Genomic DNA, 23265 nt, shown 5'->3' with positions numbered 1-23265 from the left:
TGATTGGCTGATGGCCGTTGGCTTAATTGATTGGCCGAGCTTCATGTAAAGTTTGTGTCGCATAGCCAATATACGGTGTCAGTGAATGCAATGGAACAGAAAGTAGACAGAAGCCATAATATGGAAGTACTGTATGTGATAGAAGATTGGCGATGTTGGGATCTGTAAGGTGCCACCTTGTTGTTGGCTATGGAATATTTGTGGGGAACTGTGTTAGAGCCAGACCGATACATATCAGCCATTATTCATACGATATACTGTATATATTGGCAATTATGCAGCGGATGTGTCCCAATTTTTAACAACTTTCAACCTGGCGTCCCTATTTTGGGCATGTCATTATAGGCAGAACTTCTCAAACTTTTTTTCAAAATCGCGACGCAATACGTCGCGTTGTGAGATGGAGCTTGTAGATCTTTGATCAAATCTACATTTTCAAATTGATTAGAATTGCTTATTTATTTAGACAAAATATGGGTAAAAAAAAAAACAGTGGTCTGAACTGTGTTCACTGTGGAATGAGGACCAAGTAAAACATGCCATCTGAAATATGATAATAAAGGAACAGAGACAACTTATGTAATATCTTGATGTAAGCTTTACTTTCAAATCCTGTTACATTTAGAACTGGCAATTTGAACATAAAATAATGCCAAAGAAAAAACAAAAAAACAAATACAAAAACCAAAAAAGTACAAATTATCTATTTACCAGTTATCATCACAAACAACCCTGTACAGCCCTAACAACGGAGTAATAAAAAAAGCTTTTTACAGCACATACCAATGTTTTTTTTAACAGAGTGCCAAAAAAAGATAAAAATAAACAAAAAAGGATAGTTGAGCCTTTTTCTAATCATAAAATACCAGCCAAACTTAAAGCTAATTGATTGTAGACTGTGCAGTGTGATGCTAACAACTAAATGCAACCGAGGAAATTAGCTCAAACAATTAAGCGCTAAGAACTAGAGAGAAAGAGGGAGGAGAGAGAGGAATAGGGGACAATGTCATGCATACTCTGAAGTGCTGAAAAGGTAGTCGCGCTTTATCGTTCAAAGATTTTTTTCTTTTTAAATAAAGTCAAATCACTGTGCCGTTTACATTTAGGCAACAAACCCATAGAAATAAGTGCTTAGAAATACTGTTGCTGGACAGAGCCCTGTTGCCTTTTTTCCATTAAACTTGAAATTGAGGCATGGGAGAAGAGGATCAAGGAAGTGCAGTCATTCTTGATTACATAACTGTTATGCAGTACTAAAAAGGCAAACAGTTGAAAAGGTGTCAAAACAGACACATTCTTGATCTTTTAAATATTTTCTTTTGGACCCTGATAATTAGTCTGACTCATTCTCAGAAGTCTCAGGTGGTTTCTATCCACCAAGTGGCACTAGAGTATTAGAGATAACGCAGATAGTACAAGGACCTCGATTGAGGCATCGCGGGACACTGACAAAGTAAAGGAACCTAACACAAGAACCAAACCACCCCAAGCAATAACTTGAGAGAAGGCCATGACGGATTCGATCCTAATATCACGTCCTGTAGTTTTTAAATTGCATTTTGGTCTTGAAAATGACACGTTCTCTGTCCAATCCACATTTCTTTCCATTGATTTAATTAGAAAAATAAAAACATTAACAACAAATAAACAAACAACTGTATACTTAAAGTAGACCAGAAGAAAAAAAGTGAGAAGCATAAAAACAATCCCTTTACAAATAAGAAACCATTTTGGCTTGAAGACCACTTAGGAACATGAGCGCTTTCAATTATGGGTAAAGCTTTTTTCCTAAATAAAATGCTTGTACTATGCTGCCCTATCTCACAAACATACTTGTTTTTTTTCTTTTTTTGTCCAGAATTGTATGGATAAATACATATTCTTATAATCAAAAAGTGCAGCACTGTGCAAAATTGGCGAGAACAATTTAGCCTGGGACCTTTGGCTCCCAGGGAGAGCATGACCTCCACTGTCTAATTCAAGCAATTTGTATTCATTTGCCTTCTCCAATTTCACAGAGGCAGAGACCCTCAACACACTCACTTCCCTCCCAAAAGCCCACACATGAAATAACGCATGGGACTTGATTGAGCCATGTTGTAGCAAACCTATACTTTTTTTAAAGCCGCTGTCTTGATTTGAATGACGGCTCAGATAGCTCATGTTTGCACTTTCCTAAAATAAAATAAAATAAAATTACAGGAGGGTCTAAGTGCTTTTGGCTTGACATTGTAACCAAGTTAAGTGCAATTAAAAACTCAAAAAAGGTGGAGGGGGTGGAGTTGGGTGGGGAGAAAGCAGTACCGTGTCTGCCGGTCTAAATAGAAGTCGCTCCATCACAATTTCCTGTACAAGTGAATGGCTCGCTTCTTCATTGCACCTCAGCATGTCTCAAAATGGATTCTTAATGAATGTTAGTAGAAAACACTTAACTATGATGTAAAAGGCTCAGTAAAAAATAAAAATAAAAAAACCAAACAGACCAATAATAAAAGACACAGAAGGCCACCAAACACGCCACTTTTCTCTCTATATACCGGCACAGAAACCACCTCCCTGCTACACTTGTTTCTGTATCACTTTCTCATTTACATGAAACAAACAAAAAGAAAAACAAAAATACATTCATTCAAGTCATTTTGGAACAGTTCTTTTTATACACAAAATTACAAAAAGCTCCAAAAAGCACCATTGAATCGGCCTGTGGTGACCGCTAGCGATGGGCAGCTAGATACCTAGCTAGCCCAGAGACGGTCACCTCCACAAAACAGTTATCTCATATATCTCATCTAAATATACTGTAGGTGTGCAATACATAGTTCTGCATACGATGCTAGCCCGATAGTCAGCCTGGTCTCAGAAATCATGATTGAGCCATTCTGGCTTGTAGGGTCTGGGGAAGAGGATTTCCTCACTGAGTAGCAGTTGATGTTGTTGGGTTTGTGACTCAACTCCTTAATAAAGGCATAATATGACTGAAAGGACATTTAAGTGTTTAAAATGGCAAATTAAACAATGGCAGAGTAGTCGAAGGCATTTTGATTAAAAGGTGAAGAAGCTGTGGCAAGGAGCGTACATTATTAACCTCAGCCCTATGTTCCAAAACTAACCCTAACCTTACCCCTAACCTATGGAACATAGGGCTGAGAGAACATAGGCATGACTACCTGTGGTCATATCGACTCTGGGGGGTGGGGGACTTTTCAATAGCAAAAATCAACCTTGAACTAATTATTAGTAAAAAGAAATATGCCTATGCAATAGGCCACATGAAATACAGTATATCTGCCTATATTAGCATTACAGTAGCTTATATATTTTGGCAAGCTTATTGAAAAATATAGATGGTGGCAGGCTAGCTACAACTAGCTAAACAATGTACAGATTTTTGGCCTTAACCAACAGGCTTAGGATTGTTCACTGTTTTAGCACCAACTAAAAGATGCAATACGTACACAGTAAAATCCTGTTAATTTATCGCTGAGAGAGTGTACATTTGTAGTCTCAGGGTAAATTTACACTGAGGATTTCACAGTGTAAGAGAGAGGATCAGAGTGTAGATTTTGAAATAAGACGGCTGACATTTCTGAGACACAGAAGTGACTTCAGGCTACACCTTATGAACATGTATCACCATTATTACAAAACCCAACATAACCAAAGCAGTGGGAAGGGGAGGGGAAAGAAGGATAAAAAACTATGTACAAGATTGATAAATAATTAAGTGCGTGGTTTGAGGCGTTGCTTTGGAAACGAGCCTTTTTTTTCTCCTTTTTTTCTTTTTTGTTGAAAAAAACATTCCGTTTTCGTTGGTTCTGTCCACGGCACGTTCGCTAATACTTCCGGAGATTATGTCCGATTGGCCTCGTCATGACGTCAAAGCTAGCTGAAACACAGAAATAGGCATGCTATCTTGATGCATAATAGCAATAGACGAAAATGCACTAAAATGTAGCACTTGCAAGTTTTGTTTCTTCTTTATCGAGTTTTATCTTGTCAAACAACTGAAGACAAAAATATATATATATGTATATATAAAAAACGAGAACTGAAGATACGTTATTTTCCTCAGATAATGCAATTGGGTCCAGGTCATTCAGAAGTTTAACAGAAGAGAGCATAAGACAGACAGAGAGAGGGAGAGAGAGAGAGAGTAGTAGTAGTAATAATTCAATTGATAGAACTGATAAGAAAAGCAGCTTTTTGATATAAATGCATTTTTTTTAAGCACATACAGCCTTTTTCTCTAATAAATGTTCTTTTTATGTATTTTTTTCAATAGGTTTTGAGTCTGTCTGGTCCAGCTTATTGTGCTGGTCTGATTGGAAAAAGGTTCCTGCTCCCAGCACTCCCAGTGCAGCGGCTCCAGCGTCATTCACACCACTGTCTACCGAGAGCTGGGGAAAAAGGGAAGGAGGATAAACAAGATGGTGGGGTGAGGTCAAACGGTCTTGGCTCTCCTCTCCATCAGTCCCAGGTAGGCCAGGAAGGAGTGTTTCTGAGCGGAGGGAGGAGAGCGAGAAGGGGACGAGGAGGTAGAGGAGGAGAGGTGGAGAGGGGAGGTGGCGGAGGGCTGTGATCTGGGGAGGAGTGGCGAGTTGGGGTGCGGCGCCCATTGGAATGTGAGGCGGCTGTTTTGGGCGAACAGGGTGGTGAGGGGGATCAGGTGGGCCCGCTCGCAGTTCCTGTACTGCTCCAAGACGAGGCGCGAGGAGGAGGAGTAAGAGGAGGAGGAGGAAGGGGGGAAGAAGAGGGAGGAGGGGCTCCTCAGCATTCTCCCGGCGTCGCTCCCGTTGGCGTTCCCCAGACAACGCTGGGCAGCGGGGGGTGGGACGTCCATGTGCCGCGCCTTTCCCAGTGTGAGTGACAGGGCCACGGACTGCAGGGCCTGCGAGGCCGTGAGGCTCATGAGGGGGCTACTGCTCCCGCTGCCCCCGCTGCTCCCCCCGCCGAAGAGGAAGAAGGGGTCACGGCTCCTCAAGGACGACCTCCCTGGTGACGTATCCTCCGACACTAGCAGCTCCTCCTCTCCGGGCTCCTCTTCTTCTTCTTCCTCCTCCTCCTCTTCCTCCTCTTCTTCTTCTTCTGCGCCTCCCCCGTTCCCTGCGCCTCCTCCGACTCCGCCCGGCCCCCCACCCGCCCTGGCGCCCTGGTGTTTCTTGAGGTGGCGGCTGTAGACAAAGGGGTGTGTGGTGGTGAAGGGGCACTCTTGGCAGCCAAAGGTCTGGCGCGGCGCGTGCTTCAGCTTCTTGTGCAGGTTGAGGTTATCCTTGCGCTTGCAGCTGTAGGAGCAGCGGTCACAGTGGAAGGGCCGCTCGCCCGTGTGCACGCGCACGTGCTCGATCAGCTTGTTGGCCGTCTTGGACAGGTAGCCGCACTGCTCGCACTTGTAGTGGTTGCCCAGGCGGTGGCCGCGCACGTGCGCCTCCAGCGAGGCCTGGTCGGGCCACAGTGCCTGGCAGATGCGACATCGGTACTCCAGCTTGCAGTGCGTCTTGAGGTGGCACTCCATGGCCGCCGGCCGATTGGTGGAGTAGACGCAGAATGGGCACCTAGGAGTATTAAAAAAAAAAGAGTAGGAAGGGGGAGGAGTGAGCATGGGAAGGTGGGATTTAAGAAGAAGGCGGAGAGAGGAATGAGGGGGGGGGGGGTTTAGGGGGAAGGTACGACACACAACAGCAAAGGACAGTTGAAATAGGAGAAGCTAGCACGAAGCATAATACACACCAGTTGAGATTGAAAAACACAGGGATGAAGAGGAGGGGGGTGAAGGGATACAGTGTATGTAACGTGTACAAAACATCTATATTTAAAGGCTTATGTGTGTGTGTTCATGGCAGTATGTGTGGTAGTTTTAGAAGTATGTTTGTGACAGAGGCAAGGTGGGGTACTGTGGTTGTGTGTGTGTGCCAACAGGCTGGAGAAAGGAGGATGGGAGCAAGTCAGACATGAAAGGAAATGAAGAAATGGAGTGGCACTTACATTTAAATAGCACCTTTCATCTGCTCTGGGCCCCAAAGTGCTTCACAAACCCTGCAGAACAGAATCACCTCAGAAAACCTCGAATGTTCAAGGCCCTCTCTCCCTGTGTATGTCCAACACACTCCTACGTATATGGATACACTTCACATGGCTACAAGTGTTTCAAACCAATCTACAAAACGCCCTCTTGACCTGGACTGAGAGGGCAGAAAATGTATATGCTATTTGTGTGGATTTTCAACCCCCCCAAGCTGACACTGCATACAGCTCCATTATAGCTCATTACACTTGTTTGGCTGCCCCCTGACTGCCTTTGGTAGATCAGTTTAGTTTACATACATCATAAGGGCTTTGTGCAGGGTTAGCTGAAAGTGAAATTGAGTCCCTTCTATCTGTGGAAAATATCCATTAGGACGCCAAAGTTAATGTGCATTTGCTGCCAACCTGTGTAAACATGAGGAATACACGTAAAGCTACATCTTAGCATTTTTCTCCCTTCCTGGAATGACATTTTAAATGTCTATATATTAGACAGTTAAAGTTTTTTTTTTATTACAATTATGATTATAGTTTGTATTGATCTTTTTGGTCTAAGTGTTTCTATCTAAGCGGTTTCATTTTTAGTGCTTCAAAATATTCACACAATAATGTCACATTCACTTGCCCCTACTCTAGCACTGCACCTTAAGTACACTAATGGCTATACACACTGATTCGATACTTGTGTGCCGTCAGCTACAGGGACTCACATATGAAACAGCTCAATAGTAACTGTCTGTTTACAACTTTGCTGGGTTACCTGTGACAAAACCCCTGACGGTCTAAACAGAAAACAAGATGCGGAGGACACAGAACTTGTTGTTCATGGCAAGATGAGGCGGCAGTCATAATGATAAATCAATGGTTCTGCAGCATGCACAGACTGTTATGAGAACTGAGGGGGGAAAGCACAAAAAATGACTACTGCGTTACTTGAAATGAAAATTTTGAGGAGAAAAAAAAAAAGGTCTACAATTGTGTTTACAACTCTTCCCGGTGTGTGTACAGATACTAAAGCCTGTATTCTTCTCAGTAAGTGTTTTCATGTGAGTGCAAGTTCTCAGAACCAGAGATGTTTCTCTACCAGTAAAACAACTCGACAGATCTCCAACATTTTGTTTGCCTATGGTCCATTTATGCGTCTTGCTCAGAGGTGCAGATTTTAATGTCATTAGCTTATTGCGTGGCGCGAGTCTGACAGTACAGTATGTGCTAGCATTGCTCTACAGCTAACAGATGGCCTTACATGTTTCCATAACAAGCTGGGAACAGGACATATACATGTCACAGTACAGCGGAGGCTCCTACAGGAGTATGGGGGGAGCGGGAAGATGGGTGGAGGAGGGGGGGAGGCATGAGAACAAGGCTAGCCGAGTAGTGGGTCCTAATAAGGGCAGCGCTTGGGAGGAACAAGGCTAGGATAGCAAGCTAAGGTGACATAAGCTAGCTACATCAGAGTGCGTGTGCATATATTTGCATGTTGAGGACCTCTTAAAAGTCTAGGGTGGATGCAAACTAGGATGTGAGCTAGGTGAAATACTTGCATATTGTAATGCCTTTGATCCAGGGGTCAGTGTCTCCCCTAGGTGAGCATGCTGTGCGTTTGACATGTGAGGATGTGTGTGTGTGCGCTTGCAAGCAAACTGTCTCTTTGTGACCATATACATGTGGCCTGGCATGTTTGTGAATGTGGCTGAGTGTAATTAAAGTGTACTGTGTTTCAGTGGTGAGATGATTATGGTATTGGTACGTATGGTTGTGTGTATGTATATGACAATCTGAATGATTTACACTGTAAACACTGGGACTTGGGAGTGCCTGGCCAGTCTGTTTGAAACTCTCAGCCGTGAGGGTCATGGGAATGTGTGTGTGTGTGTGTGTGTGTGTGTGTGTGTGTGTGTGTGTTTGTTTGTCTGCTAGGGGTGTGCCAAGAGATCAGTTGTCATCCGAACAACTGTTTGGATATTATCCGCATTAGAGGGACTGGAGGTGTTTTTCCTGACCACTGCTTTCATCATCCTTAGCTTTCTTTGATGTGAGATTTAACTACGAGTAACAGAACCAGAGGAGGCCCATCTCTACCATCTTCTGTCTCCTCTCACCCCCTGACTCTAACGGCCATTGTAGACACTTCTGTTTGATGTGAAATGTATTCAAAAGCACCTTGGTTTTTTTTCCTCACAAAATTTCTCATTTAATCTCCTCTTTGTTTTGTTTTTCATATCACTGTTTTCATGACTTTGCTGTATCATTGTTCAAATTACCTCAACTAAACGTGATTAATTGTCCGCTGTTGCCATCATTTGACCATGTTGCACTGCAGTGTTCTATTAAGAATCCCTAAACAGCCCTCATTATATGAACCCGATCACAGGTCTCCACAGGACTTTATGATATGGTGTCCATGCCTGGCTCGCATTTGGTATTCCAATTCAATCCGAATGTGTTTGATAGGCTTAAGGTCATAGCTCTGTGCAGACCAGTCAAGTTCTTTATCGCAACATCTCAACAATTTCTTTGTGGGCCACGGGGGATTGTCATTCTGAAACAGGAAATGACCTTCTTATAAATGTTGCCACAAAATTGGAAGCACACCGTTGTTTAGAATGTCATTGTAGCTGTAGCATTAAGATTTCCATTCACTGGAACAAAGGGCACTAATTAGAAACACTAATTAGAAAGGGGTGTCCACTGACTTTTGGAGCAATCAATTGTGTGAACACTGTTCAGGCAGAAACCCTGAATAATGAACACTTTTAAAAAACAAATTATTAGTAATTTCCAATATGGCCACGGTTCTATCCAAAACATGCTTGACATTTAAACTAGAAAGTAGAGATGTTCCCTGGTCTCCATAAAGTCTGACTGAGAAGCAACAAAGTATCTTGCTGGGGGTAAAAGGGCAAATACAAGGCTCCTCAGAATGCACTCCACATGGAAGACACACTAGTTTAACTAGTTATTATAAGGATGTGACACTGCTCATTTCTATTACACCTCCTTTCATGTATATGACACAAAATTCAAGTTTCTGACAATTGGCACACCCCTGCACATTATCGCATGTGTGTGGTGGTGGTGGTGAGGGGAAAGGTGTTTGGGGGGTGGATGTGGCGGGAAGGGAGGACGGGCGGAATTAGGAACCTCTGTCTGTACTTGCTTTTCCTTACTTGAGCCCTCCAGACGGGACGGTGTGACACTTCTTGTGCTCCAGAAGCTGCTCGGGCGTCTTCAGGAACTTGTGGCACACATCACACTCAAACATGCGGGTGATCAGGTGGATCTGTAGGTGTCGCTCGTACATGCTGCGCGTCTTGCACACAAAGTTGCAGAACACACACTCAAAGCCTGGAGAGGGAAAGGGAGAAAGAGAGGGAAAGAGGATAGAATGGGAGGGTTAGTGCTGCACTAAGTTTTAAGAGAAAACGAAGACTTTACTAGACTCGTGTAAAATACAAATTATTGTCCATGCGTGGAAATTCGTAGATACAGGTAAGATGAAATATTGTCAGGAGCCTTTTGATGAATGTTTGTGAGGTTTTAACTCATTGAGTGCCAGAATTGCCAGAATTATTTCTGTCTATGTTGTCCCAGTGCCAGAGATTTTTAACACAACGCCAGAGGTTAATCTCATAATGTACTTACCAGTGCCAAGCTTTTATTGTTGTTTTTTTGTTTTCTTCATGTCGCCATAGACCTCGCTAAATACGGTAAAAACTTGCGTTCATTTGGTTCGACACAAACACGGGATCCGTGTGAAGCAAGCAGTGAAAACTGCGACCCGATCCGTTCCGCCATTTTGAAGTTACAGCCGATTACGTTAGACCGTGCGATGCGGAGAGAAAAACAACAGCCGAGATAATCGACTCCAAAGTTGATTCCTAGACAGGAAACGGATGGGAACGAAAAAAACGGAACCAGTTTTATTTCGTTTCCGGTCGGCCCCCGGAACCAGAAGGGGTAAAAAAACAAATCCGGAAAGTGCACTTTTTCGAATTAACATGGGTTTTCAATATGTAAACAGTTTGCGTAGGCTACGCGATTGGCACGTGGCGGCTTTTAATCGGTTCGCGTAGATCTACGCGACTGGCAGTCAATGTGTTAAGGTAAAAAAAAAAGAGCTTAGGAAGCGAGATACAGCCTTTTCCAGTTATAAGTTAAACAAGGAGTGAATGGAGCTGCACATCTTCAGATAATGATATCAGATAATAATATAATTTTATTTATTTATTTTTTACATTTCTTTTCAAAAACGTGTCAAACACGTCATTGGCACGTTGCGCCATAGCGGTAAAAACACGTCAAACACGTTAATGGCACTCGATGAGTTAAGACCTTGTATATCAAGTAACTACAACTACCACAATGCCTTGCCTTTCTCTGACTTGTCCTCAGTTCCCGATCCCGAGTGGCTACCGGAGCTTGATTGGCTGCCTGCGGAGGAGGGCGGGGCCAGCAGGCTCTTGAGTTCGTCGTTACTGTGGGTGAGGTCTCCACCCTCAGAGCTGTTCAACGAATCACTGAGGGCCGAGAGAGAGGAGGAGGTGCTCTTGGTCTCACTGAGGGGGCTCCTCGAATTCAGACCTGGAGAGCAGAGATCGTGGATAAAAAGAATGAATGAGGATGACGGGGAGGACACGGGTACTGTATACGCGTTGTATGTGAGCCCACAACATTGAGGGCTTTGGTTTTACATTACAGGGAGGAGGTATGTTTACTGCTTAATGACCCTCATTTCCACCTTCAACATCTGAGAGGGAAGTGCTGCAATCTGAACGTAAGGTTATTCCACCTGAACTGACAGGTGAAGGTACACCTGGGAATATGAGCAAAAAATAACTATAATGTCTGTGCGCAGCCTGCTTAATGCAGAGCGACCTCACTGAACTTACACACACGTGCAGTTGTGCACAATCACATGCATCTCTCTCACACACACACACACACACACACACACACACACACACACACACACACAGTACAGCCCAGCGCCAGTGTGCTGTCCTCTGATGAAGGCTGTACTGCCAGTCCAATCAAGAGCCAGTGTGCTTTTTATTGATCCTCTCTCTCAGCCTGCAATTCACCAGGATGGAAGAAGAGAGAGAGAGAGAGAAAAGGAGCCCAGGTCATGGCCAAGGGAGCTAAGATGGCGGGAGCATCTCAGGGCAGCACAGCTCAACAAAGGGCATTCGCTCTCTAGCCAGGAAGGAAGGGAGAGAGGGCTGCAAAATGGTTGACATTACCCTTACCAGCCCTCACACACGTCCAAGGCATAAAGGAAATGATCCACACACAGAGTACATGCACTTTTCTAAACATACAAACAACATCTAGTGTGTATTATGTGGTTTCAATCAATCGGAAAAAGGTACAAAAGCACAAAGGCAGGTTTCTGAATACAGTATTGAACAGCTCCATAAGTTGTTATACCACTGCAGTATTTAACACCTACTGAACCTAGCGCTCTTAGCATGGCCAAAGAGCTAATGCCACAGAATGGAAGTGAATGGGAAAAAGCTCGCTCTCAAAGTGTATGGACCTTGACCATGAAGCACATTAGTCTTCTTGATTCTAATTAAAAAGACATTCCATTAGTGTACCCTCAGCCTAGATCAGACACTGGCATTCATCCCTCATGAATCAGAGACGGAGATATTTGGCCTTCATTTTCGGAGGTAGACGCGAGCCCGATCCTGTTATAAGCCCCCTACTGAGGAGCAGAGGGAGGCTGTTACCAGACCAACTCCTTGCATATATGGTGGAGGCCAGCCTTTGTAGGGTGGTGAAGGTGAAGTGAGGTGAGCGTGGCTCAGGTTGAGTCCAGCCATTTCCTGTCCAAGGGGGTCCTGACCGTGACCGGCCCTTTCCCACCGGCGCAGCTAGTCACTGCGTCACATTCCAGGAGGATAGCACTGCTAAGCGCTGGCACTGCCAAGGGGGGGGGGGGGGGGGGGGGTAATTTACGATTCTGTCCCTATCGTAACTCGAACGGCACCGAGTCGGCTGAAGCGGACTTCAGTTAATTAATATTAACTTAATATTTGGGGGCTGTAGTCTGTTCTCACCAAGTGGGCAAAGTGGTTCACCTCGCTGGGGCCGACCAAAACTATGCCTTAACCTAACCTTATTCCTAAAAAAATAATTTGCGACGCATTCTAGATAAGAAAGTAGCATCTAATTAACGCGTACGTCACAGAAGAGGGGCGTGGTTATAGACGGGCCAAGTAACATCGATCCGGTGGGAAAGGGCCGTTCGCGTCAGACATTTTTCTGGCTGGCTTTCTGAGGCACGTGCAGTGAAATTCATGCATTTGCATTAACATAATGCCATGAATGTCTGCCTTATTTACTCATCTCTAACACCAGCATCATCATAGAGGAGAAGTGTTGACAGATTTGTTGTAATGTTACCAGATGAATGCAAACTAAAGACAGGAATGTGACAAAACAAGTGATATCTTAAGTTGTGTGTGGACTTGTGTAGACAGTTTATGCACACAATGTAACTAGGCAGAAGGCCAGATTTAGGGCCTTTTGTATGTTGTTTCAGATGCATTCTGTGTCTAGAAACTGCCATGGTATTGATCTCCTTTATGCAGATACATTTAAGTGAGGACAACATAAATAATGGGAGAAAAGAATGACTATGCATTCCACCGGATTTACTAATGCTCACGCAATTTGCGAGGGTCAGTTTTGCGTGGAGTTTCTGCATCTCTAAAAAGCAGGTTCAAATCAGAGCAGGCAGACAATACTAAAGGGAGGTCGTGGTGAAGATGACAGTAATTGCAGAGACAGATATCCGAAGATGCTGCAAGAGAATCAAAGACGACCTTGAACCTCCCACACGTTCCCATGCCACCCCAGCAATAGTCAACCTCCTTCCAACTTTAGCCCACACTATCTGGCATCTGGATCATATGAATTTACAATAGCCACCATAGTGTGGCATGCGTTGCTGCCTCAGGTGAATGTCCTCTTATAGAGCACAAACAGATAGGCTGCATCATTTTCCAAGACATTCAGTTCACTAAATAGATTCACTTTTTCCGTAAGCAGAAAACATTTAAGGTTCAAGTCATTTGTAATGCAAGACACTGAATCCTTGTCCTGTCACCTCTTTTCAGGAGTTTGTTTTCTGACTCCTCATGCTATTGCCTGAGGAAAATATTAGAGTGACTGGATGCAGTTCGATCCCTGGCTCGCCCTGAGTTAGTGTCAAAATGTCTTTGACCAAGACACTGAACCCCTAAGGGCTAGTACACACTGCAATTGGAATAATAACTGGAATACGTTTTATCACAATGGCGTGAACGTCCGAGGAAACGCTTCTGAACAGTGTTGCCAGATTTTGCGAGAAAACAAGCCCAAAAGAAGCGACATGAGCACTTTAAACCTATATACAAATACATTGGATATTTGAAAATAGCGATCTACAAGCTCAGGTTGTAGGTTGTAGATTGGCTATTTTCAAAGAGAAATCTTCCACGCAAATCTTGTATGGCGGTCTATGGCACAACATATTTTCAGAAGGGGAGGGGGTGGGGGTCTGCGGACAAATATATTTTAATTTGGGGGTCGTTGCCATGAAAATGTTTGAGAACCACTGGTTTAAACAACATTAGGAAACAAGGCCAAATAAGCTACACTTTAGAAATAAGCCCAAAAAAACACAGAGAGAGAGAATTATTTAATGTCAATCAATAGCGTCCTGTCTCGGTCTCGTGCATATATCACGGGAGCCTTGAACATTTTCGTTAGACGTCGGTTAAAATTAATTGTAATCAAACAAATGCATGTATCGGATGATTCGGGTCTGGATAGCATCCTAGTGAACTCTTGCAGTGTGTGATCCCTTGTCGGCGATCAATCAATCAATCGATCGATGAATATGACAGCCGATTGCAAGAAAGAGACTTGTGTAGTGTGAAATGCTTAACGATCAGATGACTCCCAGACCACTTTAAAAGTCCTACAGTGTGTACCTGCCCTAACTGCTCTTGAAGAGCAGGTTGGTGCCTTGCATGGTTACCTCTGCCATCGGTGTGTGAATATGTGTGTAAATGAGTGAATGTAATGCACATTGTAAAGTGCTTTGGATGAAGGCACTGTATACGTGTAAATGCCTCTTTTACCTTTTAAACTGTTTGGTGTGCTATTAATTAATCAATTTCAGCATCACTGAAGTGAATGTATCTTTTCTTTTCATTCCCGACGCCTCAAACCCACCAGATGGGCAAGAGCAAGAACGCGGCTCTCGCTTCACTTTTGCTCCCATGTTAATGGCCATTAATTTATTGAAATGGTTCATTTGATTTCAAAGTTAGAGTGAACAGCAACAATGTGAATATTATTATATAATAAAACAACAACAACAACAACAACAACAACAACAACATACTTGTAAATACACATGTGAGTGGACCAACTAGAACTATCAGACTAGATACCCATGAAATCTAATTTGTCTCAGGACCTTATGGAACTACACTCATTTGCATTATTGGAGGCACACTGTACCGTAACACAAAGCGCATTCTGAATCTGACGTGTCACTGTGTCAGCTGCGATTACATGAGCCAATTTCTTTCATTCTTAATTAATTTAGATGAGCGCTGAATAAAATGATCAGATTTATGTCCTGTTTACTCCACATGATAGACTGTTTCTGACATGCCCAAACAAACAAACAGATTTTCTCAGAAGGCTACTCCTGCAGTTACTGTAGGTTATTAAATCCATGGGCAAAGGCGAGTCCAAGATGAACTCATAAAAACAAATTACACTGAGAGGCAGTCCGAGAGGCAGAGGCGGTGATTGCAGTTTCAATAAGCTACATAAATTACAACCCTAGCAACCATGATCGAATGAAAAGTAATCAGTACATTTCTTTACCTGCCTTATACAGGTATTGAGACAATAGAGGAAAATAATTAGTTATGTAAATAATCCTTATATGATGTAAATATGACAACTTTTCACTGTCTAGAAATGCGTTCTGAAAAGCTGCTCATAAGAACAGTTCTACGCAAATCTCTTTGCGTTTATTGCGTGCAATAAACGTACGTTTGTGGGTTTGGGGCATGAGCTGGGTGGAGGCTCCATATTGCTAAATTCCACCATTCACATGCACCTTTTAGGCTCTGTTTCAAACGCAAAAATTAGACTAAAGACCCATTGACTGATTGTGTGATTACATAAGTTGCCTTAGTAAATCAGATGGTCATTTCAAAGGGAAAAGGGAAGTACAGCGCTGTGCCTTCCATGTGTTTTAAAACAAGTGCCTGGGTAGCAGCTTTAACTGTCTTACTCAAGGACTGAAGGACATTTCTGTCAGGAAACAAACCTGCAGCCAGAGTATTGAACCTGGGACCTTTTTGTTACGGTCCTGCCAACCACTATCCCACACCAGCCCTGACACATCCAACAGGGTCAGGTACTACTGACACATTTAAGACCGGATAACAAGGTGAAAATAACTACATGCTTGAAACACAAATCAAAAGTCTCCATAAAGAGGAGGCACGGCACGAGTAGGGAGGCAGAGAGATTAGAACGACAGACCCATAAGGGAAAAGTACCCAGGATTGTGTTCTGCTGTAACCATGTGTGTTGTTAAAGTGACCTTGAGCAAGGCACAGAGACCCTCCCTGCTCAGCCACTGGAAGTCACCGCGGGTAGGAGCATTAGTTAAACACCTAAATCGTATAAAAGGTATGTGTTCAGTGTGGAGCAGGGGAAGGTCGGTGCTAAACTGCCCTGACCACTCTGCTCTGTGTGGTCTGCTGAGGCGTCCATTTTGTGTGGGTGTGAGGTAAATGCCAAAGCCTGTGTGAGGGACTTAAAAAGATGGCCACAGTGGCATTGTAAACCCAGCTCGTCTCCAAAGGACCCAAGGCCTATTGATTTTTTCCCCTCAGGCCCGATAAGGGCCAGCCCTCTTAGATAAACAAGGCCACTGTGGCCTCCAATGGACCCCTTCAGCTGTCTAGGCTGGACAATCCCACCCACTCTCTCACACACACACACACACACACACACACACACACACACACACACACACACACACACACACACACACACACACACACACACACACACACACACACACACACACACACACACACACACACACACACACACACACACACACACACACACACACACACACACACAGGAAGGGCAAAACACCAGTGATAAACTGGACAAAGCTGTTTCACACAAAAACAGCGATATCGACCCACGGGGGTTCAGACCTGCGGCTTTGAAAGTCCAGAGAAGGTCGCCGTTGTGCTTGTTGGTGCCCGGTCATCTTTATGGTTCTAAGTTGCCGAGAGTGAGTCCCCACTCACTCTCTGCCTCTCTCTCTCTCTCCATCCCTCTTTCTCTCCCTGTCTATCTTTTTTGATGCTGCTATGCTTTGATGAAGCTTACTTTGCTGTCACCTGTCATTGTGGGGACTTAAAGTGGTACAAACACAACTCCCTTTCACTAAAAAAGAAAAAAACTCTGGGTAACCTTGGGTATATTATTTTGATGGTGAGCCGAGAACAACTGCAGTGTCACTTAGAACATTGCAGTGCCTTGCAGTCCAAGTTCAATTCATTGTGATGGGTATATAAACAAAATACAATAAAAGACTTCAGCGCCAGAGCTTGTCCCAGAAGCTCAACAAATACACATAACTACACATAGGGTACATAAAATTAGTAACATAATGGCATAAAACTTGTAAGTCAATTACGTGGTTCTACACTGGGCTTGTCTATGTTGAAAAATAAACTTTTTTGATGCTCTCACTGTGACCACCCAGTTAAATAAGCGTTAGAGAGAGAGAGAACATTTAAAAAATGTGAGGGCAAGAGACTAAGAGTAGAGAGGAGTGAATGAGACACACAGGACTAAAGTGACAGCCGGAATCTGATCCAAGGCCAGCAGAGTTTTAGCGTTCATAGGGGGCAGTGAAAAGCACAACCTTTAGTAAAGTTAAAATGGCTCCCGGGAGCGCCCTCGACCAGACAAGCGCAACGCCCTGGGCTCGATTCCCAGCTCAAGAGCTTTGTTGCATGCCATGACTGCCCATTCCCTCACTTTCTTGACATTCTTCCCTGCCCTGTTCCAGTAAAGCATTAATTCCATAAAAGCTCCCTCTAACCTGTGTGGCCGGCGGCCACATGGCTCTTCATGTCGCTCTCCTCCACGCAGACGTAGTCGCAGGCACTGCAGCACAGCGAGAACATCCACTGCTCCTTGTCAACGTGGAGAGACATGTGGCTGACGAACTGGGCATTGAGCTCCGTCTGGAAGCCACACACGTGGCAGCTGGAGAACAGAACAGAACAGTGCAAGAAAGAGAGAGAGAGAGAGAGAGAGACAGAGGGAGAAGAAAAAAAGAGAGGTTTTGTCAGTATTGAATCGCTGATGTGTGTATATGTGGTGAACAGAGGGAGCGATAAAAGTAGAGATGAATAGTGCAGTTAACTCTTGAGTACACATCACCTAAGAGATTGTGTGTGTTTGTGGAGAGAGAGCTGCAATGACAGGAAGAATAAGGCTACCGTTATTACTAATGATTATAACCTGTTTTTAGAAATTATTATTTCTACCCAGTTACATCTGTTAGTTGGGTAGTCATGTGGCAGTTATGCATTATGAGGAATCATAGACTGTAAACATTTTTAAATAAATGGAAGTCACCAATTGGTTTCTGGAGTCGTACGCTTTTTTTGAGGCCTTATGTTTGGGAAATTTGCCGTCGCCATGTTGAATATCATGGCTCTTTGCAACCAGAAGTGACCATTTGGATAAGGGGGTGGAGGTGGGGGAATGCATTGCTTTGGCTCTCTCCTGATCACAGTGGTAGGCTATGGTAGTGACGTGTCAATCACAACGCAGTCACACCCTAAAGCACACCCTGTTCTATTGTCTATTTTACTGTCAATGGGATCATAATTTACTAACTGAACATCACGTTCTATAGAAGAAGACCTGAAACTAGTGATTGAAAACAAAGTCATGAAGACCATTCAATCGAACTTCTTTTTGCAACCAGTGGAGTCGTCCCTTTCTGGCCATAGGATAGAAAGCAGGTTTTGGACATCTTCTGTGTTTGCTTCATTGTCCAGGCTGGAAGCTTCCCACTTAGTAGGAACGTTATTACTCACTGTAGTAGTAGGATTATTAATACTATCTGCAGTAGTAGGAGTATTATTACTCCCTGTAGTAGGAGTATTAATACTATCTGCAGTAGTAGGAGTATTATTACTCCCTGTCGTAGTAGGATAATTAATACTATCTGCAGTAGTAGAAGTATTATTACTCCCTGTAGTAGGATTATTAATACTAACTGTAGTAGTAGGATTATTAATAGTACCTGTAGTAGTAGGGGCAGTTCTTGCGGTCGGCTGTGTCGGCAGTGACTGCGTTGACAATCTGCTCTGTGTCGGTGTTGACCAGCTTGACAGAGTGGATGGTAAGGTGCTGGTTGAGGTTGGCTCTGCACTTGGCTGCATAAGGACACAGGTGACACTTATATTTCCTCTCCTCTGCAACCAAACACACACACATGCAAACACACACACACACACACACACACACACACACACACAGACAGACAGACAGACAGACAGACAGACAGACAGACCCACGTACTGAAGTTACTATGTGAATAGTATACTAGTGATAATTACTAATGATGATCCATTAAATTTGGATTCTGTAACATAGTGAAAGCACACACACACACACACAAACACACCCTCTCTACAGCCAAACACCCTCAGATCAGTCAGTATGTAAATGATACTCGACTGTGACAATAACTGATGCAGTTAATCCTTGTGGGCACATTAGGGTGTCATAATGTAAAACATAAAATAATATAAACAAAACACACAGACAAACATGCAGATAAGCAGAACATAGACATACACCCGTGGGGCAAACAGCCACACGTTCAGAGTTATGCAAGACAAGGGCAAACCAGACAGGGACATATAGTAATTGTGTACTCTGTAATGGAGCACGCTTTAAAATAATTCAAACGTCCCAAACGCAGAGACAAAGCAACAGTCACCGCTCGCCCTCTCATTAAAACACACACAACCCTCTTTTGTTCTCTTTCTCTCTCACAAGCGCGCATGTGTGTGCACGGACACACACACACACACACACACACTTGCCCCAAGGACACAAAGTCAGGCAACCTTTATGTCGCCGGGGAAACCAAAAAGACCATCACGCTGACATATGCCCCCTCTCCTGCTCTCTGTGCTGTGGCCAAGCTGTTTCCAGCCAAGCCCTCACGGGGGGGGAAATGTGAGAACGTGTGCAAATGTGTGTGTGTGTGTGTGGGGGGAGGGGAATTTTGAGCATGTGAAGCCAGATTTTATACTCAGTTATGCCGCGTACCGAAAATGCCGATGTACAAGCTCACAACACGCCGCGCTGCGGCGCGTTGTGAGCTTGTACATCGGCTATTTTTGGTACGCGACAACGTGTGCAATCAAGTACCGTATGTGAAGCCCTTCACTGTATTTGTGTGTGCGGTGTTTGTGGTATACAAAGCGTATAGCCATGTGTACTGTATGAATGTGTGACTCACATTTAGAATTTTTATGATTCAAGTTTGTTTACCTCATAATTAGGCTAATCCACTGCTAATTTAAATTAACACTTAAAATGTTTTAAATATGCTCATTATAACAAATGTTATTAATATATTAATAGGCACCAGGGTAAGGAGAGCGTGTGTGTGTGTGTGTGTGTGTGTGTGTGTGTGTGTGTGTGTGTGTGTGTGAGAGAGAGAGAGAGAGAGTAGAGAGGGGGGGGGGGCTCTGGGGGTGATTAGGGGCTCTGAGGGGATAGGTTTGTAAACATGACATCTTCACAACATCAGGAGACAGGGAAGCATGAACAGCTTTATCTTGAGGATGTCTCCCTGTGTGTGTGTGTGTGTGTGTGTGTGTGTGTGTGTGTGTGTGTGTGTGTGTGTGTGTGTGTGTGTGTGTGTGTGTGTGTGTGTGTGTGTGTGTGTGTGTGTGTGTGTGTGTGTGTGTGTGTGTGTGTGTGGGACAGAGAGAGAGGAAGAGTGTAATAATTGCAACTACACTGAAATTTGTATGGTGATAATAGTATAATATACTGTAGTACAGTTTGGTCCAGACTAGTGTACTATAGTAGAACATTTCAGTATGTTAGACTAGTGTAATATTAGAACGTAATAGTACAGCATTGTAGTATAGAATAGTAGAACAACAGAGTATAGTTCAGCATAGTATAATATATTTTTGTACAATACATTACACTAGTGCACATAGTGTTCTCAAACTATGGGTCGCGACCCAAAGTGGGGTCGTGTGAAGGTGACGGTGGGGTTGCGCAAGTGGAGTTGCAACTGCCGCTCAGATCGAGTTTTCCGCCTGGCAGCTGTGTGTGTATTTTCTATGTCTCGCCCCTTGATCAACTCAGCCCGACAGACAGACGTAATACACATCTAGCTATCTCTATTCATCATCCTGCATGTATAATTGTTGCCTGACTGTCACCCGCAGGCGCCTGGTCGCTCTTTTGATACTTTTGTGAGTGCCATATGTGTACTCAGATTTTTGTGATTAGGTGCCTGTCTTTCCGCAGTGTGGAAAACCCTGGTGACAAAAGGTTATAGTGCGCACTCCACAGTTAACAAGTGCCTGCAATGCTGAGAGTTAAAATAACACTGAGGATTTTACAGTGTGTGGTGACATCCTTGCTAACGAGAGCTTTAAGCCAATGGTGCTTCCCTGTCTTCTATGGTGCTTCCCATGGTGCTTCCCTGTCTTCTATGGTGCTTCCCATGGTTCTTCCCTGTCTTCTATGGTGCTTCCCTGTCTTCTATGGTGCTTCCCATGGTGCTTCCCTGTCTTCTATGGTGCTTCCCATGGTTCTTCCCTGTCTTCTAAGGTGCTTCCCATGGTGCTTCCCTGTCTTCTATGGTGCTTCCCTGTCTTTTTTGGTACTTCCTATGGTGCTTACATGTCTTATATGGTGCTTCCTATGGTGCTTACCTGTCTTCTATGGTGCTTCCTATGGTGCTTACATGTCTTCTATGGTGCTTCCTATGGTGCTTCCCTGTCTTCTATGGTGCTTCCTATGGTGCTTCCCTGTCTTCTATGGTGCTTCCTTTGGTCCTTCCCTGTCTTCTATGGTGCTTCCCTGTATTCTATGCTTCCTATGGTGCTTCCCTGTATTCTATGGTGCTTCCTATGGTACTTCCCTGTCTTGTATGGTGCTTCCCTGTATTCTATGCTTTCTATGGTGCTTCCCTGTATTCTATGGTGCTTCCTATGGTACTTCCCTGTCTTGTATGGTGCTTCCCTGTATTCTCTGGTGCTTCCTATGGTACTTCCCTGTCTTCTATGGTGCTTCCCTGTATTCTATGCTTCCTATGGTGCTTCCCTGTATTCTATGGTGCTTCCTATGGTACTTCCCTGTCTTGTATGGTGCTTCCCTGTATTCTCTGGTGCTTCCTATGGTACTTCCCTGTCTTGTATGGTGCTTCCCTGTATTCTATGCTTTCTATGGTGCTTCCCTGTCTCCTATGGTGCTTCCTATGGAAGGACGCAAAAGAAGTGGAGAGTGAGGTTTGAAACAGAGCTAACTTGCAGAGATCTTTTAGCTTCCTTGTACCAAAGGATGTAGTTAATGTTGCATTTGGAGGACGTTGTGCAGATCAGCTCCATTACCCGTACAATACCGCTGTCAGATGACACTATTTCCAGACGAATAGACAGTGGCTGCTTCGTTTTACAAATGTGCTTTTATTAATATTATTCTGTTGCTACGTTGCGCCCCGTCAGAACAACTTCCGGGTCCAAATGTGTATTTTGCCAATATGCGCAGTGCTAACATATCTGAGACTAAAATAACGACTAAAGTGTCAATCTACCGTTTTCCTGGCAACGACAAAGAGAAGAGGAAATCGTTATTTTATTTATATATATATATATATATATATATATATATATATATATATATATATATTAAAACAATTATAATGTTAATAATAATACATACATATGTATATAAATATATATATTAGCCTACTTTTTACTCTTTAAATATTAGCATTAAGACCCCTTTTAACCCTCAATGGTTCATTTCTGAAAAAGGAGTAATTTCTTGTAAAAAGATTTACGGGTTCCAAATGTTTGCTTACAATGAAGAGTGGACGGCGCTGGTGCCTTTTGGACCCGGAAGTGACGTCGGTCTACAAAATGACGTCACATGTGTAATTCCATTTTATAATATATATTAATATTCAAGGCCAACAATGTATGCTTTTATTTTCAGATATCCTTTGCTTCCACTTTGAAATTGCGCTATAAATAAAGTGTGAGGTCGTCAAAAAAATTCCCCCGTACATTAGGGTCATGGTAAAAAAAGGTTTGAGAACCCCTGTATTAGATTACATTGATCAGCAAATCCCAACCTGTGGGCCGAGGCCCACTGGTGGGCCGTGAGGGTATTACAAGTGCACAATAAGATTTGAATGATAATACCGGTATAACATTAACACATTGACTGCCATCGGCTAATCTCAGAACGTCCATCGTAGTGCCAAGCAATTTCTTACCTTTTTTGTTTTTTTGATTCCGTCATAGGCCCCGCTAAATCCGTTTAAAATCCGCGTTCATTTGGTTCGACACAAACACGGGACCCGACCGAACAAAACGCTGAAAACCGTGCGGCGATCCGACACTGCATTCTGGAGAACGAGAGGAAAACGCTAAAATGGTGGATGCGGTGAGAAAAACAACAAGCCAGAGATAATGGCGTCCAAAGTTGACCGCTAGACAGGAAACGGAGGCGGGAGAAAAACCGGAAACAGTATTATTTCGTTTCCGGTCCGCCCACTTCGAGACCGGAAGTGCAAAAAAAATCCGGAATCTGCACCTGCACGATTTAACATGGGAAAACTACGGGACTACGGGCTACGGGAACGGCAGTTAACGGTTGGATTTAACGGCCCGTAGGACTACGGGCCTGGCAGTGGATGTGTTAATGTAAAAAAGTTGGAAAGATCTATCGATCTTCACTGATCATGCGAGGGGAATTCAGTATATGACTGTACTACAGTATAGTACATTGTAATGTAGTGTGTGTGTGTGTGCACCTGGAGAAAACACTATGGAGTCAACCGTGGACCAATAGTAGCTGCTTAGTTGTGTGTGTGTGTGTGTGTGTGTGTGTGTGTGTGTGAGAGGG

General features: G+C 43.7%; 1 protein-coding gene across 4 annotated transcripts in view; it reads right to left on the bottom strand.

Annotated features, from left to right (window-relative positions):
• Positions 1–581: 581 nt before the first annotated feature.
• The window catches only part of znf827 (zinc finger protein 827), a 108311-nt gene continuing 85627 nt past the window's right edge, over positions 582–23265 (bottom strand). For 2 of the 4 annotated variants that reach the window (XM_084044668.1, XM_084044669.1), the window contains exons 10-14: positions 18395–18566; positions 17177–17343; positions 10396–10605; positions 9192–9369; positions 582–5552 (exon numbers count right to left, since the gene is read on the bottom strand). In XM_084044668.1, the coding sequence (XP_083900794.1) occupies positions 4442–5552; positions 9192–9369; positions 10396–10605; positions 17177–17343; positions 18395–18566 (1838 nt within the window). In that variant the 3' untranslated portion in view covers positions 582–4441. Of the gene's footprint in view, positions 5553–5982; positions 6034–9191; positions 9370–10395; positions 10606–17176; positions 17344–18394; positions 18567–23265 lie in introns of all 4 variants that reach the window. The other 2 variants (XM_084044671.1, XM_084044670.1) reach the window with 2 other exon arrangements.

Source organism: Gymnoscopelus microlampas, assembly GCF_963454915.1.
Source record: "Gymnoscopelus microlampas genome assembly, chromosome: 2".
NCBI classification, from domain to species: Eukaryota; Metazoa; Chordata; class Actinopteri; order Myctophiformes; family Myctophidae; genus Gymnoscopelus; species Gymnoscopelus microlampas.
This window is presented reverse-complemented; position numbering and strand designations above follow the sequence as displayed.